The following is a 24,810-nucleotide window of genomic DNA, read 5'->3' on the forward strand; positions in this document are numbered from 1 at the left end:
TGGCTCTTTTTGTGGATAGTTCGTTTTTGTAGGACATATTGGACTTTTTCTGGCGCTGTACATATTGATGTACTTTACCTCCACTTCAACATTTTATAAGCTATATTGGGAGGATGAATAATTAATGATGAGTGATTGTTGAAGGCCACAGAATCACAAAGACTGGTCTGTTTGGCTTCTATTGTTGTCACTCCTGATGATACACAGGGCAAGAAGGGCGTGTATTGTGATCAGATTCTTGAAAAGATACATTCAACATTTTTCAAATCTCCTTTAATTCTAGAGTTTAAAAAATGAACTGGTGTCACTCAGAATTAATGATAATGTCCACATGCGCATGCTTTTCCAGTCAGTATTAGGACTTCCTCCAAAAGTACTGATTCAATAAATACGCAGTGTAAAAATGAATGAATTGAATGACTAAATAAAATGTTCTGTCAAAGAGGAAATATTTCTAAATCATCCTTATTAATTGCCCTTTTTATTTGGAGACTTTGGACTAATTCTTCTGTGTATTCGCTCACTCACTGCATATTACACAGTACATGCCAGGGCTGTGTAACATTATTTTGCAGCTACTGTATGTGTGAAAGAGCTTATACGAGGTCTGTCAATAAAGTAATGGTCCTTTTTATTTTTTTCAAAAACTATATGGATTTAATTCATATGTTTTTACGTCAGACATGCTTGAACCCTCATGCGCATGCGTGGGTTTTTCCATGCCTGTCGGTGACATCTTCGCCTGTGAGCACGCCTTGGGAAGGAGTGATCCTGCCCCCTCGTCGGATTTTCATTGTCTGGAAATGGCGGAATGAAAAGGACTTTTTTTCCATCAGAATTTTTTCAGAAGCTGTTAGAGACAGGCACCTGGAAACCATTCGAAAAATCTATCTGGCTTTCGGTGAAAATTTTACGGGCTTCACAGAGAATAAGGTCTGTTACTACAGCTTTAAGGACCCCTTTAAGGACACTCGGCGTGCCGCGCTCCGAGCTGTGACGACGCGGCACAAGTCACCGGACCATTTCTAAACAGATGGCTCTGTGGATACAAGACCGTCGTGTGCTCTTTCTCTGGTTATCACAAGAGCTGGACATCAGCCATTTTCCGGCAGATTTCACTTTTAACAAGAGATTTTGTCATGGAAAGCCGCGCGGAGGCTTCGTGCGTCACGACCGATTCACTTTGGAAGTGAGACAAAGGAACACCTCCGTTTCGGCGTGTCAGAGGACAAGTTTGGACATGTCTATCTCGGCTTTCAATGCTTACCAGTCCAGTAAGTATCAGTGAAATTGTCGGAGCGCGGCTCACCGAGCGTCCTTAAAGGGGTCCTTAAAGCTGTAGTAACAGACCTTATTCTCTGTGAAGCCTGTAAAATTTTCACCGAAAGCCAGATAAATTTTTCGAATGGTTTCCAGGTGCTAGTCTCTAACAGCTTCTGAAAAAATTCTGATGGAAAAAAAGTCCTTTTCATTCCGCCATTTCCAGACAATGAAAATCCGACGAGGGGGCGGGACCACTCCTTCCCAAGGCGTGCTCACAGGCGAATGACGTCACCAACAGGCGTGGAAAAACTCACGCATGCGCACGAGGGTTCAAGCATGTCTGACGTAAAAACATATGAATGAAATCCATATAGTTTTTGAAAAAAATAAAAAGGACCGTTACTTTATTGACAGACCTCGTAAAATGAAGTAAACATTGTGATAAAGTAACATAACCAATGCTGTGCTCCTGTATGTGACTGTGCTGCTCTTCCTGTGCCTTGTGCAGGTCATGACTTCTGCTCAGAGGGCCACAGCTGTACAGAGCACTCTGACTGTGTGAACCTGGAAGCAGGAGACTGCTGTGTCTGTAAGGATGGTTTCCGCCCCCTGCGAGACGATAATGCCTACTGTGAAGGTAAGGAGGTGCTCTGAATATCAAACGCTGACTTTCAGCTGGCATTGGTTTGCCCTCTGTGGACTTATATATGTTTGGTTTTGGTGCTTCAGCTGATTCAAAGGCTTTTTCACTTTTACTTTTGTAAAAATCTGTGTAGATTTGATTGCATGTTTCTTCAACAGTGCTGCTGCTGTGTTTTGAGAGAAATTGAGAAAATATGTTCTCTGCATTTCTCTTTCACACAAATATTACAGGCAGTTCTGTTTATCTTTGTTGTATCTTGCTGAAAGGCAGTGGTGGGCACAGTTCTGCTAATCCGCAAATTATCGAAGATAATGTTTTCATTATCGGATTAGCTTTTCAGATAACTTTGAAAACCATTATCGGACTAATTATCTTCCGATAAGTTTTGTTCTGATAATTTTTAGACCGTTAACGTATTTTTGCAGACATGGCAAACAAAGCTGTAGATGCGCAGTTCTATCCTCCATAAACAGAGGAAAGCTGACTGTAGAAGAAACCGCTCTATCCTCTGTAGGCAAAAGAGAACTGGTCACAGAAAAAAAAAAAAAAAGCAAATTTCTTTTGACCCCATACTAATACGCTGGCAATATCACCCAAGTCATGCAGAGGCATACAGTTTTAACTTATGGTTAAAATTTTAACCAAACTAATTTCTGACAAGTTATTTAAATTAATGTCACATCTGAAGTTTTCTAAAGTGAAAATATCAGATACATGTTTTAGTTTTAAAGTAATGCACTAATTTTGAAGGTTTTAGTGTGGACATGCTGTGCCCAGCAGTGCATTATGGGTAATGTCAGTACATTCACGACAGAAGAAATGCATTTGAGACACTCTGATCAGGCTCCACACGGACAACAGCATTAAACTCTGTATATTGTGCCTAAAACTCTCAAATAAAAAGGGCAAATTTGAACCCATGATCTTCTGGTCTCAAGCCCAACACCTTAACCACTAGACCATCACGTCCCCTTCTTCTAGTGTTTCTTATCAGCTCAAGTTCCGTTTGTTATTTTTTGTACCATTCTATTTTCTAGTTTGTCATTTGCCTGTTTGCCACTTTATTATTTATTGTATAATTAGTGTATTACTTATCTGTTTGTTTTTCATATGTGGTATTATCTGTTAATTCCATTTTCCCACCAGTAAGTTCTAGTTTAGTCTTTGCATTTTATTTTTCTCATTGTGTTTGCACTCAGCCTTTCACTGTAGTCATGCTCCACGAAAATCACGAATATCACGCACCAACACGCATTATTAAGAAACCTATTCAGATGCGTTAAGTCATGTTAAGAATGTCAGGAATGTGCCAAGAATGATGCAAATATGATAATGTGTGTTGGTGTGTGATTTTTTAAAAATCATTTAACCACATACAGCAACATATCCAGGTACAGGTGCTATCAAAATAAATATAAAAACAGTTAAGCTATCAAATTTACATAAATTTACAATTTATGATGATTTATTTAATTAATTTAAAGCCTGATTTTTGCAGCTGCTGCTCTGTAACTCTGTGTCATACAATGACATACGTGACAGTTTTAAAGATCTCCGTCTCTGGATTATGCTTTATTATGGACTAATTTGACCCTCAACAAGCTTTTCTTTCTGCACTCATCACCTCCAAATCAAAGGTAAGGTGTACATTTTCCTCTTTTACCAACTTCGTGCTGTAAATGTGCGGACTTTTCTGATCCATTTATCAGTGTGCGCACTATATAATATACAGGGTTGGGAGGGTTACTTTAAAAATGTATTCCGATACACTTACTAGTTACCTGTTGAAAAATGTAGGCAGTAATGTAACCCAAGTACCATAATATTAAAGTAATGTAATTTGATTACTTTCAATTAGTTCTGGTTACTCCAATATCAAATATGCTAATACAGACAAAAGAAACTAAATATAAATAGTCTTGACCACATAGTACAGTTTATTAAGCAAAAATAAAACAGTTTCTTTTACATGGCATGCTCTGTTTTACTTCACATTATGAATTAAGAGCACCCACAATATTGTTTTAAACACACCCAGTGTTCACCTGCTAAATTTTCAACATAAATTGCCAAACAAATGAAGGATAATGAAAACTCAGGCGGTGTGCGGATGAATTTGTAATTAAAAGTGGCTTGCAGAACAATATACAAAACAAAAAAAGTCTACTACTTGTTCAGTAAACATAAAATTATCTTACTTTAGTCTTTCACATAGCATTCGCACCATGTTTAACATATCAGTCCACTTATTGAACTTCCAAAATAAGAACAAAACCATAATGAAAACCATTAAGTAAATTCTGTCAGTAAGGAGGCGTGGTTGCCATTTTAATTCTGGGCAAGTTAGTAATTTGCGTGCATAGAAGTTCAAGAAACAGGTGGAATATGCCGGAAAGCTGCGCATTATGGCAAAGCCACAAACGGAGGAACAAGGGAGACAATATTTCCTTCCATAAGTAAGTGGTTTTGGATCTTCTCGTCACTTTGTCCGTGATATTTGGATGATAAACAGCTGTATGTTTCCTGCCGTACCTGTGTCGCCCGATGACATGGACCATTAACTCTTCACTTATGTCTAGTTGATATTTTCCACTGCTCGACCAATGTCTAGATAAAATACTTGTCGTTAGTGATTAAAATTGTTCGACAAGACTGGGGATTTTTTTTAATTTGCACCTTAAAATAATGAGATTATAATGACCCGCGCTGTGCCGCTCACAGTCACACCCACACATAGAGATGTGTACCCACACCACTAGGGTTGCCAACTCTCTGCCTCACTGGCAGGGCTGACCGGCCCATAGAAATATAGACTGGAATGGACATGCGCGCCTCTATCTATTAGCGTCACTCAGGACAGGAAGGCGCCATTACTAAGGGTGGAAATGTGCAGCTCATCAATAATAAACTGACCACTTTTTTTGCACTAGCGTCACTATTTCTTAATGGATTTTAATAAATGTAGGCTTGTTTCAAAGCCCAAATGCACCTATGCATGTGTGGGTTAAAAAAAAAAAACTTTTATGTAAAATGCAGAAATTTGGGGAAATTATGACAAACTGTGCTGCTTTTCTCGCTCTATTGTCGCTATTTGTTAACAGATTTTAATAAAAGTAGGCTTGTTTTAAAGCCCTTTCATTGCTCTTTCTAATTAACCCATACATGTCTAGGTAGAAAAAAATGTTTTATGTAAAGTGTGGAAATTTGTAGAAAATATTCCATTCTGTTCATTTACTGTGATTTTTTTTTTTCCTGTCATCATAATTCTCTATGGATTTTTATAAATGAAGCCTTGTAAGTTGTATTCATGCTAATTAAAAGGTCTAACAACCCATACATGTCTGGATAAAAAAATCCTTATGTATTAAAATATAAATCTGAAGTATGCCTTGACATTGTGCTCATTTATCTTGCTGCTTTTTCCACTGTAATATTACTGCTAGTCTTTTAATGACAACAACATATATATGATTTTTACTAACATTTTATTGCAAGTAGATATAAAGCCATTCAGAATTGATGACTTTTGACCCTCAGTCAGGGTAAATAGTACCTCCTCCATCCCCTCCAACCACACTGTTAAAATTTAAATGCCTCCTGTGACCACCATGTACATATCATATTAAACAACAGCTGCAAGTATATATATAGACATAAATATATTTAAACATTTTTGTTTCCGCATGTGAACGCAGCTTAATGAAAAGAACTTATGGCGTTGAGTTATAGTCTCAGTATATTGACATTAAATTGCGGCATAACGACTTTAAAATAGACATTTGTTTTACATACATAATTACATTAAGGCTCTTGTACAGTTAATTTTAGTATTGGAGAATTTGTTTTTGTGGTTCGTGCAATTGATGGTGAAGCACTGGCTGCCTTTTTTTCTCCTCATATCGCTTCTGTTTAACAGGATCATGGTCTCTCTCCACGCCACTAGTCACGTGACGTCCATTCCAGTCTCTATTTCCATGGACCGGCCAACTGACCATTGCCTTCACCCTTCCCAGTGTGTGTGTGTGAAACGATTTTTAACCATTTGACTATTGACTTGACCCTGAATTTAAGTAGATGCACACATGCATTTGTTATGATATGAACATGCGGAAAACAAATTATTATTTAGCAATTTATTTTTAGTGCAAAATAAATTTTCACTTACAATTTCAATATGAGCATCCTGTCCTGCTTCAAAATATAAAAAAAATATGTCTTTAAAAATAAATCTTTCTCTGTCGTGTTATTGTTATAAAAGTGTATAAATTAACAAAAAATATATATATAATCCAAAACAATGTAACAGTGAAAGTCTGAAAAAGTAAACAATACTTGCAATACTTATAGCTGTTGTCGAGCACCTTTTCCACCCAGCCATTTTCCTTTTCCCATTTGCCCATGTATTTTTGCTTCTTTTTTGTTTTGTTTTTTCGAGGAGGAGTAACGACGTTACAGACTTTGCTGTTCGTAGGCGTGTCTGCAATGCCAGTGTTGGTGTCTGTGTCGGTATCAGCCATGCTGCTATGGTCGTCCGACGACCGTCGTCGGCTCATGATTCTCGTCCGGGATCTTCTTGCGAGCAGATGTCCCTCGACCAATGAGATAAGAGTGATTCTGTATCGTCAACTCGTGTCTGTCAGCTCATTGGTGAAGAGCAGGAGAAAGGCTGGGATCAAATTTACCGTAAGTTTCCATATAAAGCGCCAGTCAATTCCATTGACATTTTACAGACTTTTTGATTCTCACAGAAATACGGGACAAATTGCGTCCCGTTTCAGGTCAATACGGAACGCACACTTTTATTTCCAAATAAGGGACGATTCCGTTTTTCAAGGGACGGTTGGCAACCCTATTTGGAGGCCAGGCTGGGCGAATTGGAGACTTGGCTCCGCACCGTGGAAAATTCTACAGCTAGCCAGGCCCCTGTAGTCGGTGCGGACCAAGGTAGCTTAGCCGCCGTTAGTTTCCCTCTGGCAGATCCCGAGCAGCCGGGAAAGCAGGCCGACTGAGTGACTGTGAGGAGGACGCGTAGCCCTAAACAGAAGCCCCATGTACACCGCCAACCCGTTCACATTTCTAACCATTTTTCCCCACTCAGCGACACACCCGCCGAGGAACAAACTCTGGTTATTGGCGACTCTGTTTTGAGAAATGTGAAGTTAGCGACACCAGCAACCATAGTCAATTGTCTTCCGAGGGCCAGAGCAGGCGACATTGAAGGAAATTTGAAACTGCTGGCTAAGGCTAAGCGTAAATTTGGTAAGATTGTAATTCACGTCGGCAGTAATGACACCCGGTTACGCCAATCGGAGGTCACTAAAATTAACATTGAATCGGTGTGTAACTTTGCAAAAACAATGTCGGACTCTGTAGTTTTCTCTGGGCCCCTCCCCAATCGGACCGGGAGTGACATGTTTAGCCGCATGTTCTCCTTGAATTGCTGGCTGTCTGAGTGGTGTCCAAAAAATGAGGTGGGCTTCATAGATAATTGGCAAAGCTTCTGGGGAAAACCTGGTCTTGTTAGGAGAGACGGCATCCATCCCACTTTGGATGGAGCAGCTCTCATTTCTAGAAATCTGGCCAATTTTCTTAAATCCTCCAAACCGTGACTATCCAGGGTTGGGACCAGGAAGCAGAGTTGTAGTCTTACACACCTCTCTGCAGCTTCTCTCCCCTGCCATCCCCTCATTACCCCATCCCCGTAGAGACGGTGCCTGCTCCCAGACCACCAATAACCAGCAAAAATCTATTTAAGCATAAAAATTCAAAAAGAAAAAATAATATAGCACCTTCAACTGCACCACAGACTAAAACAGTTAAATGTGGTCTATTAAACATTAGGTCTCTCTCTTCTAAGTCCCTGTTAGTAAATGATATAATAATTGATCAACATATTGATTTATTCTGCCTTACAGAAACCTGGTTACAGCAGGATGAATATGTTAGTTTAAATGAGTCAACACCCCCGAGTCACACTAACTGCCAGAACGCTCGTAGCACGGGCCGAGGCGGAGGATTAGCAGCAATCTTCCATTCCAGCTTATTAATTAATCAAAAACCCAGACAGAGCTTTAATTCATTTGAAAGCTTGACTCTTAGTCTTGTCCATCCAAATTGGAAGTCCCAAAAACCAGTTTATTTGTTGTTATCTATCGTCCTCCTGGTCGTTACTGTGAGTTTCTCTGTGAATTTTCAGAACTTTTGTCTGACTTAGTGCTTAGCTCAGATAAGATAATTATAGTGGGCGATTTTAACATCCACACAGATGCTGAGAATGACAGCCTCAACACTGCATTTAATCTATTATTAGACTCAATTGGCTTTGCTCAAAATGTAAATGAGTCCACCCACCACTTTAATCATATCTTAGATCTTGTTCTGACTTATGGTATGGAAATTGAAGACGTAACAGTATTCCCTGAAAACTCCCTTCTGTCTGATCATTTCTTAATAACATTTACATTTACTCTGATGGACTACCCAGCAGTGGGGAATAAGTTTCATTACACTAGACGTCTTTCAGAAAGCGCTGTAACTAGGTTTAAGGATATGATTCCTTCTTTATGTTCTCTAATGCCATATACCAACACAGTGCAGAGTAGCTACCTAAACTCTGTAAGTGAGATAGAGTATCTCGTCAATAGTTTTACATCCTCATTGAAGACAACTTTGGATGCTGTAGCTCCTCTGAAAAAGAGAGCTTTAAATCAGAAGTGCCTGACTCCGTGGTATAACTCTCAAACTCGCAGCTTAAAGCAGATAACCCGTAAGTTGGAGAGGAAATGGCGTCTCACTAATTTAGAAGATCTTCACTTAGCCTGGAAAAAGAGTCTGTTGCTCTATAAAAAAGCCCTCCGTAAAGCTAGGACATCTTACTACTCATCACTAATTGAAGAAAATAAGAACAACCCCAGGTTTCTTTTCAGCACTGTAGCCAGGCTGACAAAGAGTCAGAGCTCTATTGAGCCGAGTATTCTAACTAGTAATGACTTCATGACTTTCTTTGCTAATAAAATTTTAACTATTAGAGAAAAAATTACTCATAACCATCCCAAAGACGTATCGTTATCTTTGGCTGCTTTCAGTGATGCCGGTATTTGGTTAGACTCTTTCTCTCAGATTGTTCTGTCTGAGTTATTTTCATTAGTTACTTCATCCAAACCATCAACATGTCTATTAGACCCCATTCCTACCAGGCTGCTCAAGGAAGCCCTACCATTATTTACTGCTTCGATCTTAAATATGATCAATCTATCTTTATTAGTTGGCTATGTACCACAGGCTTTTAAGGTGGCAGTAATTAAACCATTACTTAAAAAGCCATCACTTGACCCAGCTATCTTAGCTAATTATAGGCCAATCTCCAACCTTCCTTTTCTCTCAACAATTCTTGAAAGGGTAGTTGTAAAACAGCTAACTGATCATCTGCAGAGGAATGGTCTATTTGTAGAGTTTCAGTCAGGTTTTAGAATTCATCATAGTACAGAAACAGCATTAGTGAAGGTTACAAATGATCTTCTTATGGCCTCAGACAGTGGACAGTGGAGTTGAAGGAGTTCCTGAAGTGTCCGCAGTCATCCATATCTACATCACAGTCCCAAACTGCCAATAGCATGCGTGCTAAGAACACTTTAATTCATTCAAGCTCAGTCATAGTACCTGGAGACATGAAGACAGCAGGCGCAACCTGACATTTGACCCCAATGTTGTCAACATCCTCCAAGTGTTTGACCTCTGGCTTTGAATTACTGACAGTGTCAGCTCAGTAATTTAAAAATACCAAAAAATAAATAAATCTATTCCTGAAAATGATGCACTTCATGCTAAATAGTGGGGGTAAGAATTGTGCATTTTGTGATAAAAGCACCAAATTTGGCACAGATGTAGCCAAATGAAGTACACAAAAAAAATCTAGATATTAAGCCTTTGTGAATTTTTATCATGGTTGCCATGGCAGCCATTTTTCAAAATGAAAATTGAAAAAAAAAATGCTTGTCATGTTGAAAAATATACCAGTTTATTTTTCTGATCATAATAATTCCAAAAAGGTACAGATTGGACTGTCTGTGACTGAGTGTTGCAGGATAAAAAACGCAAATACAAATTTCAGTTTGTACAGTGGTCAGACATTAAAGTTGCTCCAATTTTGGTTAAAAACTGATGGAAAGTATTGGTTTAGTTTTTAAAAGAAATAGTTTGCACAATCTGTCATGCTTAATTATGAGGTTACAGAGGAACACATGCCATATGTCATAAAATCCAATGGATGTCAACCTTCGCATCACTTATTTTATTTTTTTTTTTTTTACCAAAATTGGAGCAACTTTAAATTTTGACCCCTGTACAAACTGAAATTGACCTTTGTCACTATAGTTGCTGTTCTTATCCCATATTATTCAGTCATAGACGGTCCCAACTGCACCTTTCCCCCGGGTATGAAATGCGGGAAGACATAGCAATCAGCATGTCTGCCAGTCTGTGTTTTCACTTGTTCGTGAGATATTTCAAGAACCAGTTGACCAATTTCGTTCATACTTAGCACAAGGGTGTAACTTGGATGATCCCCTGACACTTTGTATTACTAATTTGTGGGGACCGGGGGGTTAAATCATCTCTGATGACTTTTGTTAAATGTGTTCCTTGTCAGCTGATGTCTGGCACAGCAGATGTGTGCAGCCAGTTTAAATATTAATCACATGATGGACAATAATTTACTTCACTGAAACATTTTGTACAGCGTTTATGTTAAAACAAATTGGCTCTCATGGAAGCTTCAAAAAAGTCCCTACCCATTTCAATCCAGGTGATTCTGCAGTGACATAATCCATTTGTTGCTGTCTGTGATTCCTGCTTAAGATTTTAAAAACTCCATAAATTACCATCAGCATCTCACTGAAAGCAGTGGAACATCCAGTCTGTTGCTGACCTTCAGCACTTGAATTTAGTTTTCCAGAAATGCTGTGTGTCCTCTGTCCCACTCTCACACACTCAGAACGGCAAACAAATGTTCAGACAGCAGGAAAGATCTCTGAACTCCCTTCAGCGTTCTGAACACACACAAAACTTTCTGATAAACTTTGTGGACATCGGCTGACAAGGAACTCGTTTTGCTGGATGGACACACACACTGTGTTTTCCACTGTAAGACCATAAAATATAATTGACGGTGTAATCAAGTAGTTATAAAATAATCATCAAAACCTGATGAAAATTAACCTGATTTTCTCAGAAATTACAGGAAAAACTAAAAAAAAAAGTAAATAGACAAAATTTAAAAAGTACAAAAATGTGCATTTTCAACAAATGAAAAATGGGCGAACATTATTTATTTTTATTTCTGAAACAGTTTGCAGTCTTGACTTATTTCCTGCCATAAGTCACACGTGTCTCTTACTTTGTCAGAATCGTTGCTGACAAGAAACATGCGACAACACAAACAGCGGTTTTGTTGTTGAAACTGGAATATTTTGACTTAAGTCAGTTTTCCTGTTGACAAAGAAAATTACATTAAATACTACACTATAGTAAAGTAATTCCTCTTGGGCTCTCTGTTTTTTCATTTGGGTTCAGAACATCAAATTTGAGAGAGATCTGCATGTTGATTTGACACCAGATGTCATATCTGACACAACTCCACATGGCCTGGAGGTGGTCTTGAACTGTGAACTTTTTGCTCCAGAAACAAACTTTTGGCCACTTTGCTGCACTACAACATGTTGACTGTGTGAAAACCTAAAAAAAAACACACACATTTTCCACCCTAACACCATAAAATATTACTGAAGGTGTAATCAATGTTATAAAATGAGCAAAACCTTTTGAAGCATTTCCTTACTTTCTCAGAAATTACAGAAAAACTCGTAAATGTTTTGATAAACACACAAAATAAGTACAAAAATGAGAATTTTCAACAAATGAAAAGTGAGCAAACTGTTGATATAAATTTTATTTCTGTAACAGTTTGCAGTCTTGACGTATTTTTAAAAAGTCTGAGGCAGATGTTTCCTTTCATAATTTGCATGTGTCTCTTACGTTGTCAGAATCTTTGCTGACAAGAAACCTGCGACAACACAAACACCACCGAAAACATACATCCAGGATTTCTCCATCTTGGACTTTCTTTCCTTCTGAAATTGACTTGTCTGTGCTTCCAGCTGTTCCTGGAATTGGTCTTCTTGCTGCTTCAGTTCTTTCCTGCACTCAGCCATCTGTGCTTCCAGCTGTTTCTGGAACTGAGCTTCTTGCTGGTTCACTTTTTTCTTGCACTCGTCCTTGTGAGCTTCCAGCTTCCTCTGGTACTCTGCCTCCTTGAGCTGCAGGTTCTTGTCCAGCTCTACCCGCATAGCTGCCCGCTCTATCTCCAGGCTGGTCTTTAGAGCTTCCATGTCCTTCTTCAGACGTTCTCGCTCCAGTTTGACCTTGACCAACTTGTCCATAAGAGGCTGCCAGAGTTCTGCAGTGGTCACTGTTGCTTGGTTGACCTTCATTGTCACTTCTACAGCTTGTTTGGGCAGAGTTCCTTTCTTGGTGTCCTGCTTTTGTTTGTCTCCTTTCGTCATCTTTTTGACTTTCGTTTGCACTTCAAAGGTCTCTGTTGAAAATAAGAATGATGATGAGATGTTTCATTAGAATCTAACCTGTTCTGATCTGATCACCAGGTACGACTCAGCTTTTAATCAGATCCCAGACCACATATGTCGGTGGCCCAGATTCATTCAAAAATAAAGATTTTTCACCTGTTGACACTCAGAAAAGGTCAGATCTTAATGTTCTGATAAAACACATCAAGCAGAAATGTGAAATTTGATTCAAAAAGAAAAACACTTTGACACTAAAAGATCTACATCTCACTCATACGAGAAGGGGGGGCGTATACTTACTGCCCTGGATGGGGAGTCCTCCTCGGCTGGTGATATTTACAGCCATTGGTCCTTTCCTTCCTTCCACAATGTCAAATTGGACCTTCTGTTCTTCTTTAACAATGCAGATTTGTCCGTCAGCATTCTTGCTGATGGCGGTGTAGTGGAAAAAAACATCCTCCGCCTTGTCTCTCCGTGTGATGAAGCCGTAACCGTCCTTCTCACTGAACCACTTGATCTTGCCCACGACTTTTATTTTAATCATTTTTGGACCTCTTGAAGCTGCAGCTGTTTGTTTGGACTGAGTCTTCATGGTCTCATCAGCCTGTTGTGTCTTTGGCTCCATGCTCATTGACTTCAGGCTTTCTGACTTTCTCCTTCTACTCCCGTTGCTGAGCTCAGGTAACTGTTACTTACATGCACGTTCCCTTTGTGAGAGCTAAGATGCTTTGTGATGTCATCACAAAGTGACTTTATTCTTTTGTACCTTTGATGACATCACAAAGCATCTCCCACTGTATCAGCATCTTTTGATCTCTTACAAATGCGGATTCATCTATTAATTGATTTTGTGAATAAAAACAATTTATTTAAAATTTTACTAAAATTTATAAGATAATAAGGTTATTTTTCATCAGGCTTGTACAATAATTTTATTGATAGATTTTTGTGCATCTATTTCTGTTGTTGAAATTGGAAAATATTGACTTTTTAAGTCAATATTTTTGACTTAAAAAAAGTCACCAGTAGAGGTGACTTAAAAAGTCACCTCTACTAGTGGTTGGCTCTCACTGCGGTATTGTATCACTTCCTGTTCCGGAGCTAGGGTTGCCAACTCTCTGAAAAATAAATAAGGGACACCTCACTGGCAGGGCTGACCGGCCCATGGAAATATAGACTGGAATGGACATGCGCGCCTCTATCTATTAGCGTCACTCAGGACAGGAAGGCGCCATTACTAAGGGTGGAAATGTGCAGCTCATCAATAATAAACTGACCGCTTTTTTTGCACTAGCGTCACTATTTTTTAATGGGTTTTAATAAATGTAGGCTTGTTTCAAAGCCCTTTGAAAGCTCTTTCCAATGCACCTATGCATGTGTGGGTTAAAAAAAAAAACTTTTATGTAAAATGCAGAAATTTGGGGAAATTACGACAAACTGTGCTGCTTTTCTCGCTCTATTGTCGCTATTTGTTAACAGATTTTAATAAAAGTAGGCTTGTTTTAAAGCCTTTTAATTGCTCTTTCTAATGAACCCATACATGTCTAGGTAGAAAAAAATGTTTTATGTAAAGTGTGGAAATTTGTGGAAAATATTCCATTCTGTTCATTTACTGTGATTTTTTTTTTTCCTGTCATCATAATTCTCGATGGAATTTTATAAATGAAGCCTTGTACGTTGTATTCATGCTAATTAAAAGGTCTAACGAACCCATACATGTCTGGATAAAAAATCCTTATGTATTAAAATATTAATCTGAAGTATGCCTTGCCATTGTGCTCATTTACCTTGCTGCTTTTTCCACTGTAATATTACTGCTAGTCTTTTAATGACAACAACATATATATGATTTGTACTAACATTTTATTACAAGTAGATATAAAGCCATTCATTATGACTTTTGACCCTCAGTCAGGGTAAAAAGTACCTCCTCCATCCCCTCCAACCACACTGTTAAAATTTAAATGCCTCCTGTGACCACCATGTACATATCATATTAAACAACAGCTGCAAGTATATATATAGACATAAATATATTTAAACATTTTTGTTTCCGCATGTGAACGCAGCTTAATGAAAAGAACTTATGGCGTTGAGTTATAGTCTCAGTATATTGACATTAAATTGCGGCATAACGACTTTAAAATAGACATTTGTTTTACATAATTACATTAAGGCTCTTTTACAGTTAATTTTAGTATTGGAGAATTTGTTTTTGTGGTTCGTGCAGTTGATGGTGAAGCACTGGCTGCCTTTTTTCTCCTCATATCCTTCTGTTTAAAAGGATCATGGTCTCTCTCCACGCCGCTAGTCACATGACGTCCATTCCAGTCTCTATTTCCATGGACCGGCCAACTGACCATTGCCTTCACCCTTCCCAGTGTGTGTGTGTGAAACGATTTTTAACCATTTGACTATTGACTTGACCCTGAATTTAAGTAGATGCACACATGCATTTGTTATGATATGAACATGCGGAAAACAAATTATTATTTAGCAATTTATTTTTAGTGCAAAATAAATTTTCACTCACAATTTCAATATGAGCATCCTGGCCTGCTTCAAAATATAAAAAAAAAAATTCTTTAAAAATAAATCTTTCTCTGTCGTGTTATTGCTTAACTTAAAAGTGTATAAATTAACAAAAAAAATATCATCCAAAACAATGTAACAGTGAAAGTCTGAAAAAGTAAACAATACTTACAATACTTATAGCTGTTGTCGCGCACCTTTTCCACCCAGCCATTTTCCTTTTCCCATTTGCCCATGTATTTTTGCTTTCTTTTTTTCGAGGAGGAGTAACGACGTTACAGACATTGCTGTTCGTAGGCGTATCTGCAGTGCCAGTGTCGGTGTCTGTGTCGGTATCAGCCATGCTGATTTGTTATGGTCGTCCGACGACGGTCGTCGGCTCCTGATTCTCGTCCGGGATCTTCTTGCGAGCAGATGTCCCTCAACCAATGTGATAAGAGTGATTCTGTATCGTAAAATTTACCGTAATTTTCCATATAAAGCGCAAGTCAATTCCATTGACATTTTACAGACTTTTTGATTCTCACAGAAATACGGGACAAACTGCGTCCCGTTTCAGGTCAATACGGAACGCACACTTTTATTTCCAAATAAGGGACGATTCCGTTTTTCAAGGGACGGTTGGCAACCCTACACACCACTGACTTCATGAATGAAACTCGGTCAATAAAGGAAAATTGTGTAAAAATATAATATGTATATAAATGTATTGTAGTGGTTTTAGGAGCCGCGCTGCGTTGAACACAGCAGCTGCAGCAGGACGCCTCAGCTCAGCAGCTTGAACAGCGCAGATCCATGTAACTTTCAACACTAATATTTGAGAATGTGGGTGTGTCAGAGTACGTTTAATACTTTCCTGACATAATTTAATGTAATTTAATTTTACTGGCTCGATATCCAGGTCAAAATGGCATTTTAACACGTATTTTGCGAGCATTTTTCTGAGTGTGTCCAGTCGCGGATCGCCATTGAAAATGCATTAACATATGGGAACTTCATCAATATTTTGCCGGGTTAGGAGACGTCATGTCGCTGTCCATGAAGGGACCTTCACGTTTCAAAGAAAAAAAAAAATTATATACAGATAATATCATAAAATGCATTAAAATTGTAATCCTGCGAACTAATCCCTATTTTTACTAAATATACCTGTAATCTGAATACGTCTTTTTTTCTGTAACTGTAGCGTAATACAGTTACCTTTTTTTGTATCCTAATTACGTAACGCCGTTACATGTATTCCGTTACTCCCCAAGCCTGATAATGATGGGAGACAAAGGATTAAAAGCAGAAAAGTGTCAAATCACAGCCTTTTGTGTTTGATTTCACAGCTGCACGTCCAGGCTGCAGCTCTGAGTTTGAGCATGGTTTGAAAAAAATAAACAGTCAGGCTTTTAATCACGTAAATGTCTCCGGTTCCACATGCAAGGGGTTTAATGGAAATACATTGTGATCGGACGGAACATTTTATCGGATGTGAGCAAAAAATCTGCTGTACAAAATCAGTTCTATACGATGTTTATTACATGGAAACAATACAAAAACTTTGGGATTTTTCTTGTCTGGTGACTGTGAATATCTGGTTTATACGACGACGGTTTAGGTGAGTTTTACTGCACATGGAACTGAATAATAAATTTACCTCTCAAAGCTTTGATGATGATGTTGTCTTCCATCCCACACGACTGACTTTATTTTCCCAATTTTTTCTTCTTTTCGGATCTGAAGGGAATCTTTGCATCTCAAAGCCCTTGTTGTGTCTATTTGTGCATCCAAATGCACAGCAACCCATCATTTTCAGCAAATAAATTAATAGACACATTAATAGCCAATGCTATTAATTCAACAAATGGTATGTTCCAGCTTTCACCAAATTAAATGTTTGTAGTATTGAAAGAATGTAAAAACATTCATTATTTGTTTTATATAATGGCTAAAATAGATCCTTGTCATTTGATATTATATTATTAATTTATAAACAACAGAAAAGGGACTTACATTTTGGTGGGTCACTGCACTGACTTTGTGTACTTCCAAAAAAAAAAGAAAAAGAAAAAGACTTTGTATACCTCCTCACTCCAGCAAAAAATCACATCAGAAATTTGTCCAGCTTTGGTGCATCACTGCTGCTCTGACATCAACAATCCAACATGATCTTTAAATAGGAGTCCAAAAATAAGCAAAAAAATTATGTCAGAAATTAGTTCATTCTAACTTCTCCTAACAGCTCTTCATGCCTCCATATGGGTTACGGCGCAGTGGATTTGTTGTTGTTGTTGTTGTGTGTGTGTGTGTGTGTGTGTGTGTGTGTGTGTGTGTGTGTGTGTGTGTGTGTGTGTGTGTGTGTGTGTGTGTGTGTGTGTGTTCGGAGGATTAGCACCATCAGTTAGTGCCTCCAAATTGTCATCCATCAGCAAAACAAACTTCACATGTTTAGCTAAACGCTGCCCGCATTAGTGGGCGTGGTTTGTAAAGGTATGGACCCAAATTTGCACGCTAAATGGAAACAAATTGCAATCTAAATGCAATGCAGTGCAAATGGGACGAATAATCCATGTCACGTGACATACAAAGAGCCAATCAAATAACAAGAATCTACTCAGCCATTATGTAAGCCTCACAGGATGTGGTGTGCAAGCATGGCAAGACGTTGGAGGGAATGTGTCAGATGCAGTGAGAACCTGGTAGGGACAGAGAAAAGATGTAGTATGAATTTGAAAGCACATTTTTCATTTTGACCATGTCCCCACTGCATTCATTGAAATTTTTAGGATGTAATATGTTCTTCATGCTTTTTGTTGGAGTGCGATGGGGACAAGTCATTTAATGGGGTCAAAGATGAAGATAGGCATTAATGGTTATTTTCAGTTAACAGTGTAAATTCGATGAAATACAAAGTTTGGGTTGCTACATAATTTTAGCACACTATCTCCTCTGGAGCTTCTGTGGGTATTTATTTATTTTTTTGGTTGTTACCATGGTGACTGTTCAGTTTCAAAATGTTCCACAGAGGCTTGTAGAAATTTGGATCTTGTAAATAATTTCAGACCAAAATCAAGACTCAATGACCAAAGGTTCCTGAGAAGTGACACAGCATCCTCTAACATACAGATGTTTGTGTAATTTGCATATTTGTCTGTTTTAATTTGTTCTTACGTTACTCAAGTTGTGAATTTAGTTAGGTCGGTATGCAGCTTCTGCAGATTTTAGGGCCCCTTCACACATAACACGAAAGACACAGAAACCAGAAGAAAATCCACAAACCAAAAATGAAACGGGGAACCACGAAACATTCCACCTGCTGGCGGGATGGGCGCATGGTCGGACAGGAGTGCATGATACTGCGGCAACGGTATCGTGCATGCTTGTGTTTGCGCACATGAACACAGTGCGAGTACATGGAAAGTTGCGGACACAGCAGTGGAGCAAAAATTAATAAAACACAATTTATAATACTTAATTCCTGTTAAAAGGGTGGATTTAGCCTCTGCCTAGATGTACACCAGAAAGTAATGAAATGAAGTGGATTACTGTCCTCCCTTTTATGTCTTATGAATTACCTGATGCACTCATCTCATGAAGAGCCGACTGGCTCCCGTCTCACGAAGAGTCGGCTCCCGTGTCATGAAGAGCTGAGCTCTCGCATTGTGACCACTTCAGCAGTGATCCACGACAAATGTGATCTGTGTTTTAATTATTACAATGTGGGGAAATCTTGCAGTGACATGCGCCTCGTGGGGGCATCCTGTGGGGTGATATCTTGCATGGCATGGACCACGGTATTCACCAGCATAGTGGTGCGCTGACGTGCCAGTCAGCTGAAGCGACATGTTTTAATTTATTCCCATGTGAGGACAGCATGCCAACGTCTGCGCTTCACAGTACAGTTATGTGAGGTTGTATCCTACAAGCCACTACAGGTGTTCCCAAGCTGTGACTTGCGAGCAGAGATATCTGAACAGCTGCACATCGCAGGGGGACATGCCCACCTCTGTCAGCGGATCTTGGCAGCTCACGGAACAAAATGCTCACTCTCTGTTGCTCTGTTCTGTGATTTTAATTTCATGTATGTATTATTATGTGTTTTCCTGCATCTGTCTGATGTCTATGCTGTAATGTAATACCTTGTGTGCATGGTCATGTCCAGCTGTCAGTTGGCAGTCAGCTGAAATGCGTCGTATGTCCACAACAAAGTGTATGAGCAAAGCGATCACAAATTAATGAGTTCACGCCTTCACTCTTATTTGTTTTATTTAAATTCCACTCTTTCTGTCTGTTATTTAAACTTCAATTTTACGTGGTGGAAGTGACATTAGTCAGCCGGGTGACTTCACACCATGCCACGTGCACAGATGCTGGCCGGTCCTCATGAGGGTGTGAGCGCTCACCAACACGTGCACTGCATGTTCTCTAGCTGAGTTGCACTCCACAGCGGTCAGCTGGTCCAGCAGTGCACTGCGGTGGACAGTGACCGGACTCCGGGACCCCCCAGCCACAGCTGACATCCAGATCCAAATTCCGAGAGACTCTCTCAAAGTAAAATAAAAAGGCACTCACCCAGTTGTAGAATGATTTCCAAATGTAAAGTCCACACCATCAAAGAAGCCCCAATGCACGCACCTCACACACCGCACTGCACTGCACTTCACACACCACACCGGACACACGCACAATCGGCAGTTGGAGAACAATGTAGGCTCACTGTAAGTCCTCACACACGGATCGCCAGCAAGAGAACATGTCCAGGTCCATTATAAGTCCTCACGCACAGATCATGCGCGCGATTGTCGGCCAGAGAATAATGTCTGACTGCAGCTCTGCCTTCAACTCCTCAAGTTCTCTCTCTGGCACATTAGATAGAAAGTCCATTATGTCCTGAAAATATTGTATTCTGACTTTTTCTAATGTAAGAAATGCATCTGCGTGTCCAGGCAGCATGTGGAAAAACTGTGTCATGGAGACATTCCATGTCCATGTTCACAGCAGCAGTAAACCAGCATCCTGGGACACAAACAGCAGCGTCACTCAGGCTAACTTCCAAAATCTGACAGACTTTGAAAAAATTACGAGTTTCGAGGTGAAGTGTGTCATCTTCTGTCTGTATATCCTCTGTAAATAAGAACCATAACTTTTGAATCAAAGCTCAGAAGCTTCATTATCAGACGTAATAGATTTGTTTCACTGTCTGTCAGTCATCGGGATGTTTATGCTTTTACTAAAATATACGTCACACCCCGAGAAATGCAGAGAATTGCCAACTAAAACGTTTTCAGGAAATACGCCTGCTAACGCTCAGAGTGAGATGAATAATTGTCAATAAAACACATCAGTGACCACTAATTACTAGCGCATGTGTGCAGAGAGGATTACAATCATGAATACCTTTATGTTGTCTTGCTAACTGGGACATTAAATTATGTGCGACATGTCTTTTAACACCCTGCGTCCTTCTACCCTCCTCATTTATTGGGGCTTGGCACTGGCATTCACAATGTACTGGCCGTACACCCCATGTGTATAAACCTGTTTTCATGTTGTGGAACAATATGAAAACCACATCCACAGACCTGACACTTACCTCCTGTATGTTACAGATCACAATATTTAATGGAATCTTAATTAAGTTTGAAATATTTTCATTTTTCGCTAGTTTTCATTGTTCCTGAGTTGAGTGGTGCACATTAGTTTGTGCTCAACTGACAGCTGAACCTGTGCTGTTAAGTGTTTCTGTGAATTTTTTTTGTCAAGTTGGCAGCTTCCAGCTGGGTTTAAAACAGCATGAATTTTAAATAAAAATGATTAAATCCAAAAATATACAGCACAGATTGTGAAATGATGTCGACGCTTGCTAAATACCCACGAGGGCACTTTGTTGATTTTATGCTTTTATCACATAATCCTTTTGCAATGGCAGACTGTAATCCTCTCCTTATTTGTGTCTGCAACACACAGTAATTGCATTTCAAAATTCATGCTCATTTCGACATTTATTTACAAATATTTTTTGGCGAGGTGGTTAATTTTTAATATGCACGGATGCTGAATGTGTCTTTGCTTCTGTATATTCATTCTCAATCTGCTGAGACTGTGTGAGCAATTCCAGCCTTTCGACACATTGGCCATCACGTTATTAGAAAACACGTCCTTGAACACAACACAGTGTGATTGATCATATCAGCACAGGATCAGAGGTGATGTCTTACTTGTGAATGCCCCAATTTACACACCTGAGAAACACATCGTCTACCTCATTAAGCGAGTCATTTCATGTTGGGAGTGAAAGTTTGAACAATCTGTCCCCATATTTGGACTTCAAATGTTCACACACTAAACCGATGCTGCTTCAGCTGAGTTTCCCATTTGATGTCTTGTCTGAGATGTAGCACCATTAAAAATGATGACTTTTATCATTTGCGATGTTGTCTTGCAGTCAGATTTGAAGTAAACATCACGTCAGAGCCGCTAACCCGCTTGCATCTCTGGCATTAATGAGCAAACATGGGATGAAAGTTGTTCCGTTTTTGTTTTTTTTTTTGTTTTTTTCTGCATATGAACTTGACAGCCAACCTGTCAATTTTACGCCGGCTCACTCCGCTCCTTTGATTGTGTACATTTAAAGTATATGTTTGTCATTGCATGTACTCTTGACTTTTTTAACAGCTCTAAGTCTGCAGCAAATTCACTGAGATTAGTTGTGGAGTATTTTTCTACTGTAATCAAACTGGAAAAAAAAGGAAGCTATTTCACAGTTTGTTCTCCATTTTACAGCATACAAACAGTGGGAACAAGAGAACTTTTGGGTTAGGGTTGGGTTAGGGGTAGGTTTATCCCCAGGGCCAGTTCACTCCTTGGATTTAGTTCTCGTGTATCCCAAACAGCTACCGAGGTAATTAACCTGTTTTACAGATTCTGTATAACAAAGTCCTCCTCAGAATTACTGGCACCTGTTTATTTTAAAAACAGAATTTAAAACATGTTAAGAAATTTATTAAAATGAACTACTTTCATATAATCTGAATACTAAATAAAATGCTATTTATAAAGGCTGTTTAACAACTTTCATATTGGGAACAACGGGATATTGGGAACTAATCTGTTGTCTGAAGTTATCTGAGGCCTTATTTTTAGTGAGCTGAACTTTTGTACCATGTTTCAGCGTGATTCATTTTTGATGTTGGGAATATTTTGTTTGTAATTGTAGCCACCAGGCAGCCAAGTTTCTGAAACCTTATGAATGCAATATCTTCACAGAGTCATCTTATACGTATCAAGATGAAACTTGGTACTAACTAAGACCTTGACTAACTGTGGGCACCACGGAGACCAGATATTGATGTGTGTTTGTGCCTGCTGGAGATAATAAGTTTCAATCATCAGTACTCTGTTTACTAAAGTGAGTGATCCTGAGAGGGTCTCCATGAAACCTGACCATGCGCAAATTTTAACCCCATCTCACGCCAAGTTCCTGTTGCCATTACTAAAAGTGATTTAATGTATTAGTTTGTGATACTGTCATAAAAATGGAGTAGATTTTCATGATGGTATCACAAAATTTGGGGTGACACTGGGGGTTCTGAGGTTAAAATTAGTGATCAAGTGGTGACCATGTCATGAAAATGTAACATATTTTGTGATGTATCACAGAAAAAACAAACAAAAATGTGAGACTGGGTTGAAAATTTCAACTTGTCCAAGATAACCTCATTTGGGATGTCCTGTTCAAATTTGGTGAAAACCTTATCATTTTGGATGAGCCGCTTTGTATACACCTGGCCCCCTAAGATCCCAGAAGCAGTGCCAGGAAATTTTTGTTGGGGGGGGCTGAGTGTGGGCTGGGGTAAAAGTTGGAGGGGCTCCACAAAATGTCGTTGAAATGAACAATATATAGTAAATTGCTTTATAAATACCAAGGTATATGTTTTAGTCACCCGTGCTCCTCTAAAATGTATCAATGCACACACATCACTTAGAATGATTGCAAGTTCAGTAAACTTGTACATAGGTACAGTAGAGTTCAGAATAATAGTAGTGCTATGTGACTAAAAAGATTAATCCAGATTTTGAGTATATTTCTTATTGTTACATGGGAAACAAGGTACCAGTAGATTCAGTTGATTCTCACAAATCCAACAAGACCAAGCATTCATGATATGCACACTCTTAAGGCTATGAAATTGGGTTATTAGTAAAAAAAAAAAAAAAAAGGTAGAAAAGGGGGTGTTCACAATAATAGTAGCATCTACTGTTGATGCTACAAACTCAGAACTATTATGTTCAAACTGCTTTTTTAGCAATCCTGTGAATCACTAAACTAGTATTTAGTTGTATAACCACAGTTTTTCATGATTTCTTCACATCTGCGAGGCATTAATTTTGTTGGTTTGGAACCAAGATTTTGCTTGTTTACTAGTGTGCTTGGGGTCATTGTCTTGTTGAAACACCCATTTCAAGGGCATGTCCTCTTCAACATAAGGCAACATGACCTCTTCAAGTATTTTGACATATCCAAACTGATCCATGATACCTGGTGTGCGATATATAGGCCCAACACCATAGTAGGAGAAACATGCCCATATCATGATGCTTGTACCACCATGCTTCACTGCTTCACTGTGAACTGTGGCTTGAATTCAGAGTTTGGGGGTCGTCTCACAAACTGTTTGCGGCCCTTGGACCCAAAAAGAACAATTTTACTCTCATCAGTCCACAAAATATTCCTCCATTTCTCTTTAGGCCAGTTGATGTGTTCTTTGGCAAATTGTAACCTCTTCTGCACGTCTTTTATATAACAGAGGGACTTTGCGGGGGATTCTTGCAAATAAATTAGCTTCACACAGGTGTCTACTAACTGTCACAGCACTTACAGGTAACTCCAGACTGTCTTTGATCATCCTGGAGCTGATCAATGGGTGAGCCTTTGCCATTCTTCTTATTCTTCTATCCATTTTGATAGTTGTTTTCCATTCTCTTCCACGCGTCTCTGTTTTTTTTTTTTTTTTTTGTCCATTTTAAAGCATTGGAGATCATTGTAGATGAACAGCCTATAATTTTTTGCACCTGCGTATAAGTTTTCCCCTCTCCAATCAACTTTTTAATCAAACTACGCTGTTCTTCTGAATAATGTCTTGAATGTTCCATTTTCCTCAGGCTTTCAAAGAGAAAAGCATGTTCAACAGGTGCTGGCTTCATCCTTAAATAGGGGACACCTGATTCACACCTGTTTGTTCCACAAAATTGACGAATTCACTGACTGAATGTCACACTACTATTATTGTGAACACCCCCTTTTCTACTTTTTTTTACTAATAGCCCAATTTCATAGCCTTAAGAGTGTGCATATCATAAATGCTTGGTCTTGTTGGATTTGTGAGAATCTACTGAATCTACTGGTACCTTGTTTCTGATGTAACAATAAGAAATATACTCAAAACCTGGATTAATCTTTTTAGTCACATAGCACAACTATTATTCTGAACACTACTGTATACAAACTGAATTCATTGAAATGGTGTTCAAGACAATGCATGGAATCAACCTTACACAAATCGTCTATATCAAAGATTTATTGCCAGTTTAACACAGAGGTAATAACCATTCGATACAAGTAAGTAAAAGATATAGCCTGAGAAACGTAGTTGTAAACAATATCCAAAAAAGTGATTCTTTATGAAGTTTGTATACAATCTAGCCCAAATATCCTTTGATTTATACACGTGCTTTGTGATCCACAAACACAAATTTCTGATTTGTAACTTGTGTGTGGGTTTTTTACAAATAAATGTTTAATTGCAA

At 38.8% G+C, this 24,810-nt stretch overlaps 1 protein-coding gene and 1 long non-coding RNA gene across 2 annotated transcripts in view; both read left to right on the plus strand.

Annotated features, from left to right (window-relative positions):
- nell2a (neural EGFL like 2a) overlaps positions 1–24,810 on the plus strand; it is a 392,213-nt gene that overhangs the window by 133,467 nt on the left and 233,936 nt on the right. Inside the window, exon 12 of the mRNA XM_034176080.1 lies at positions 1,772–1,900. Within this exon, the coding sequence (XP_034031971.1) occupies positions 1,772–1,900 (129 nt within the window). The remainder of the gene's footprint in view (positions 1–1,771; positions 1,901–24,810) is intronic.
- Positions 9,662–23,293, plus strand: LOC117515504. Its single transcript, XR_004562174.1, has 3 exons — positions 9,662–9,742; positions 18,843–18,848; positions 23,282–23,293. It is a non-coding gene; the product is annotated as an uncharacterized LOC117515504 (long non-coding RNA).

The sequence above is a fragment of the Thalassophryne amazonica genome, chromosome 8 (genome assembly GCF_902500255.1).
Source record: "Thalassophryne amazonica chromosome 8, fThaAma1.1, whole genome shotgun sequence".
Lineage (NCBI taxonomy): Eukaryota > Metazoa > Chordata > Actinopteri > Batrachoidiformes > Batrachoididae > Thalassophryne > Thalassophryne amazonica.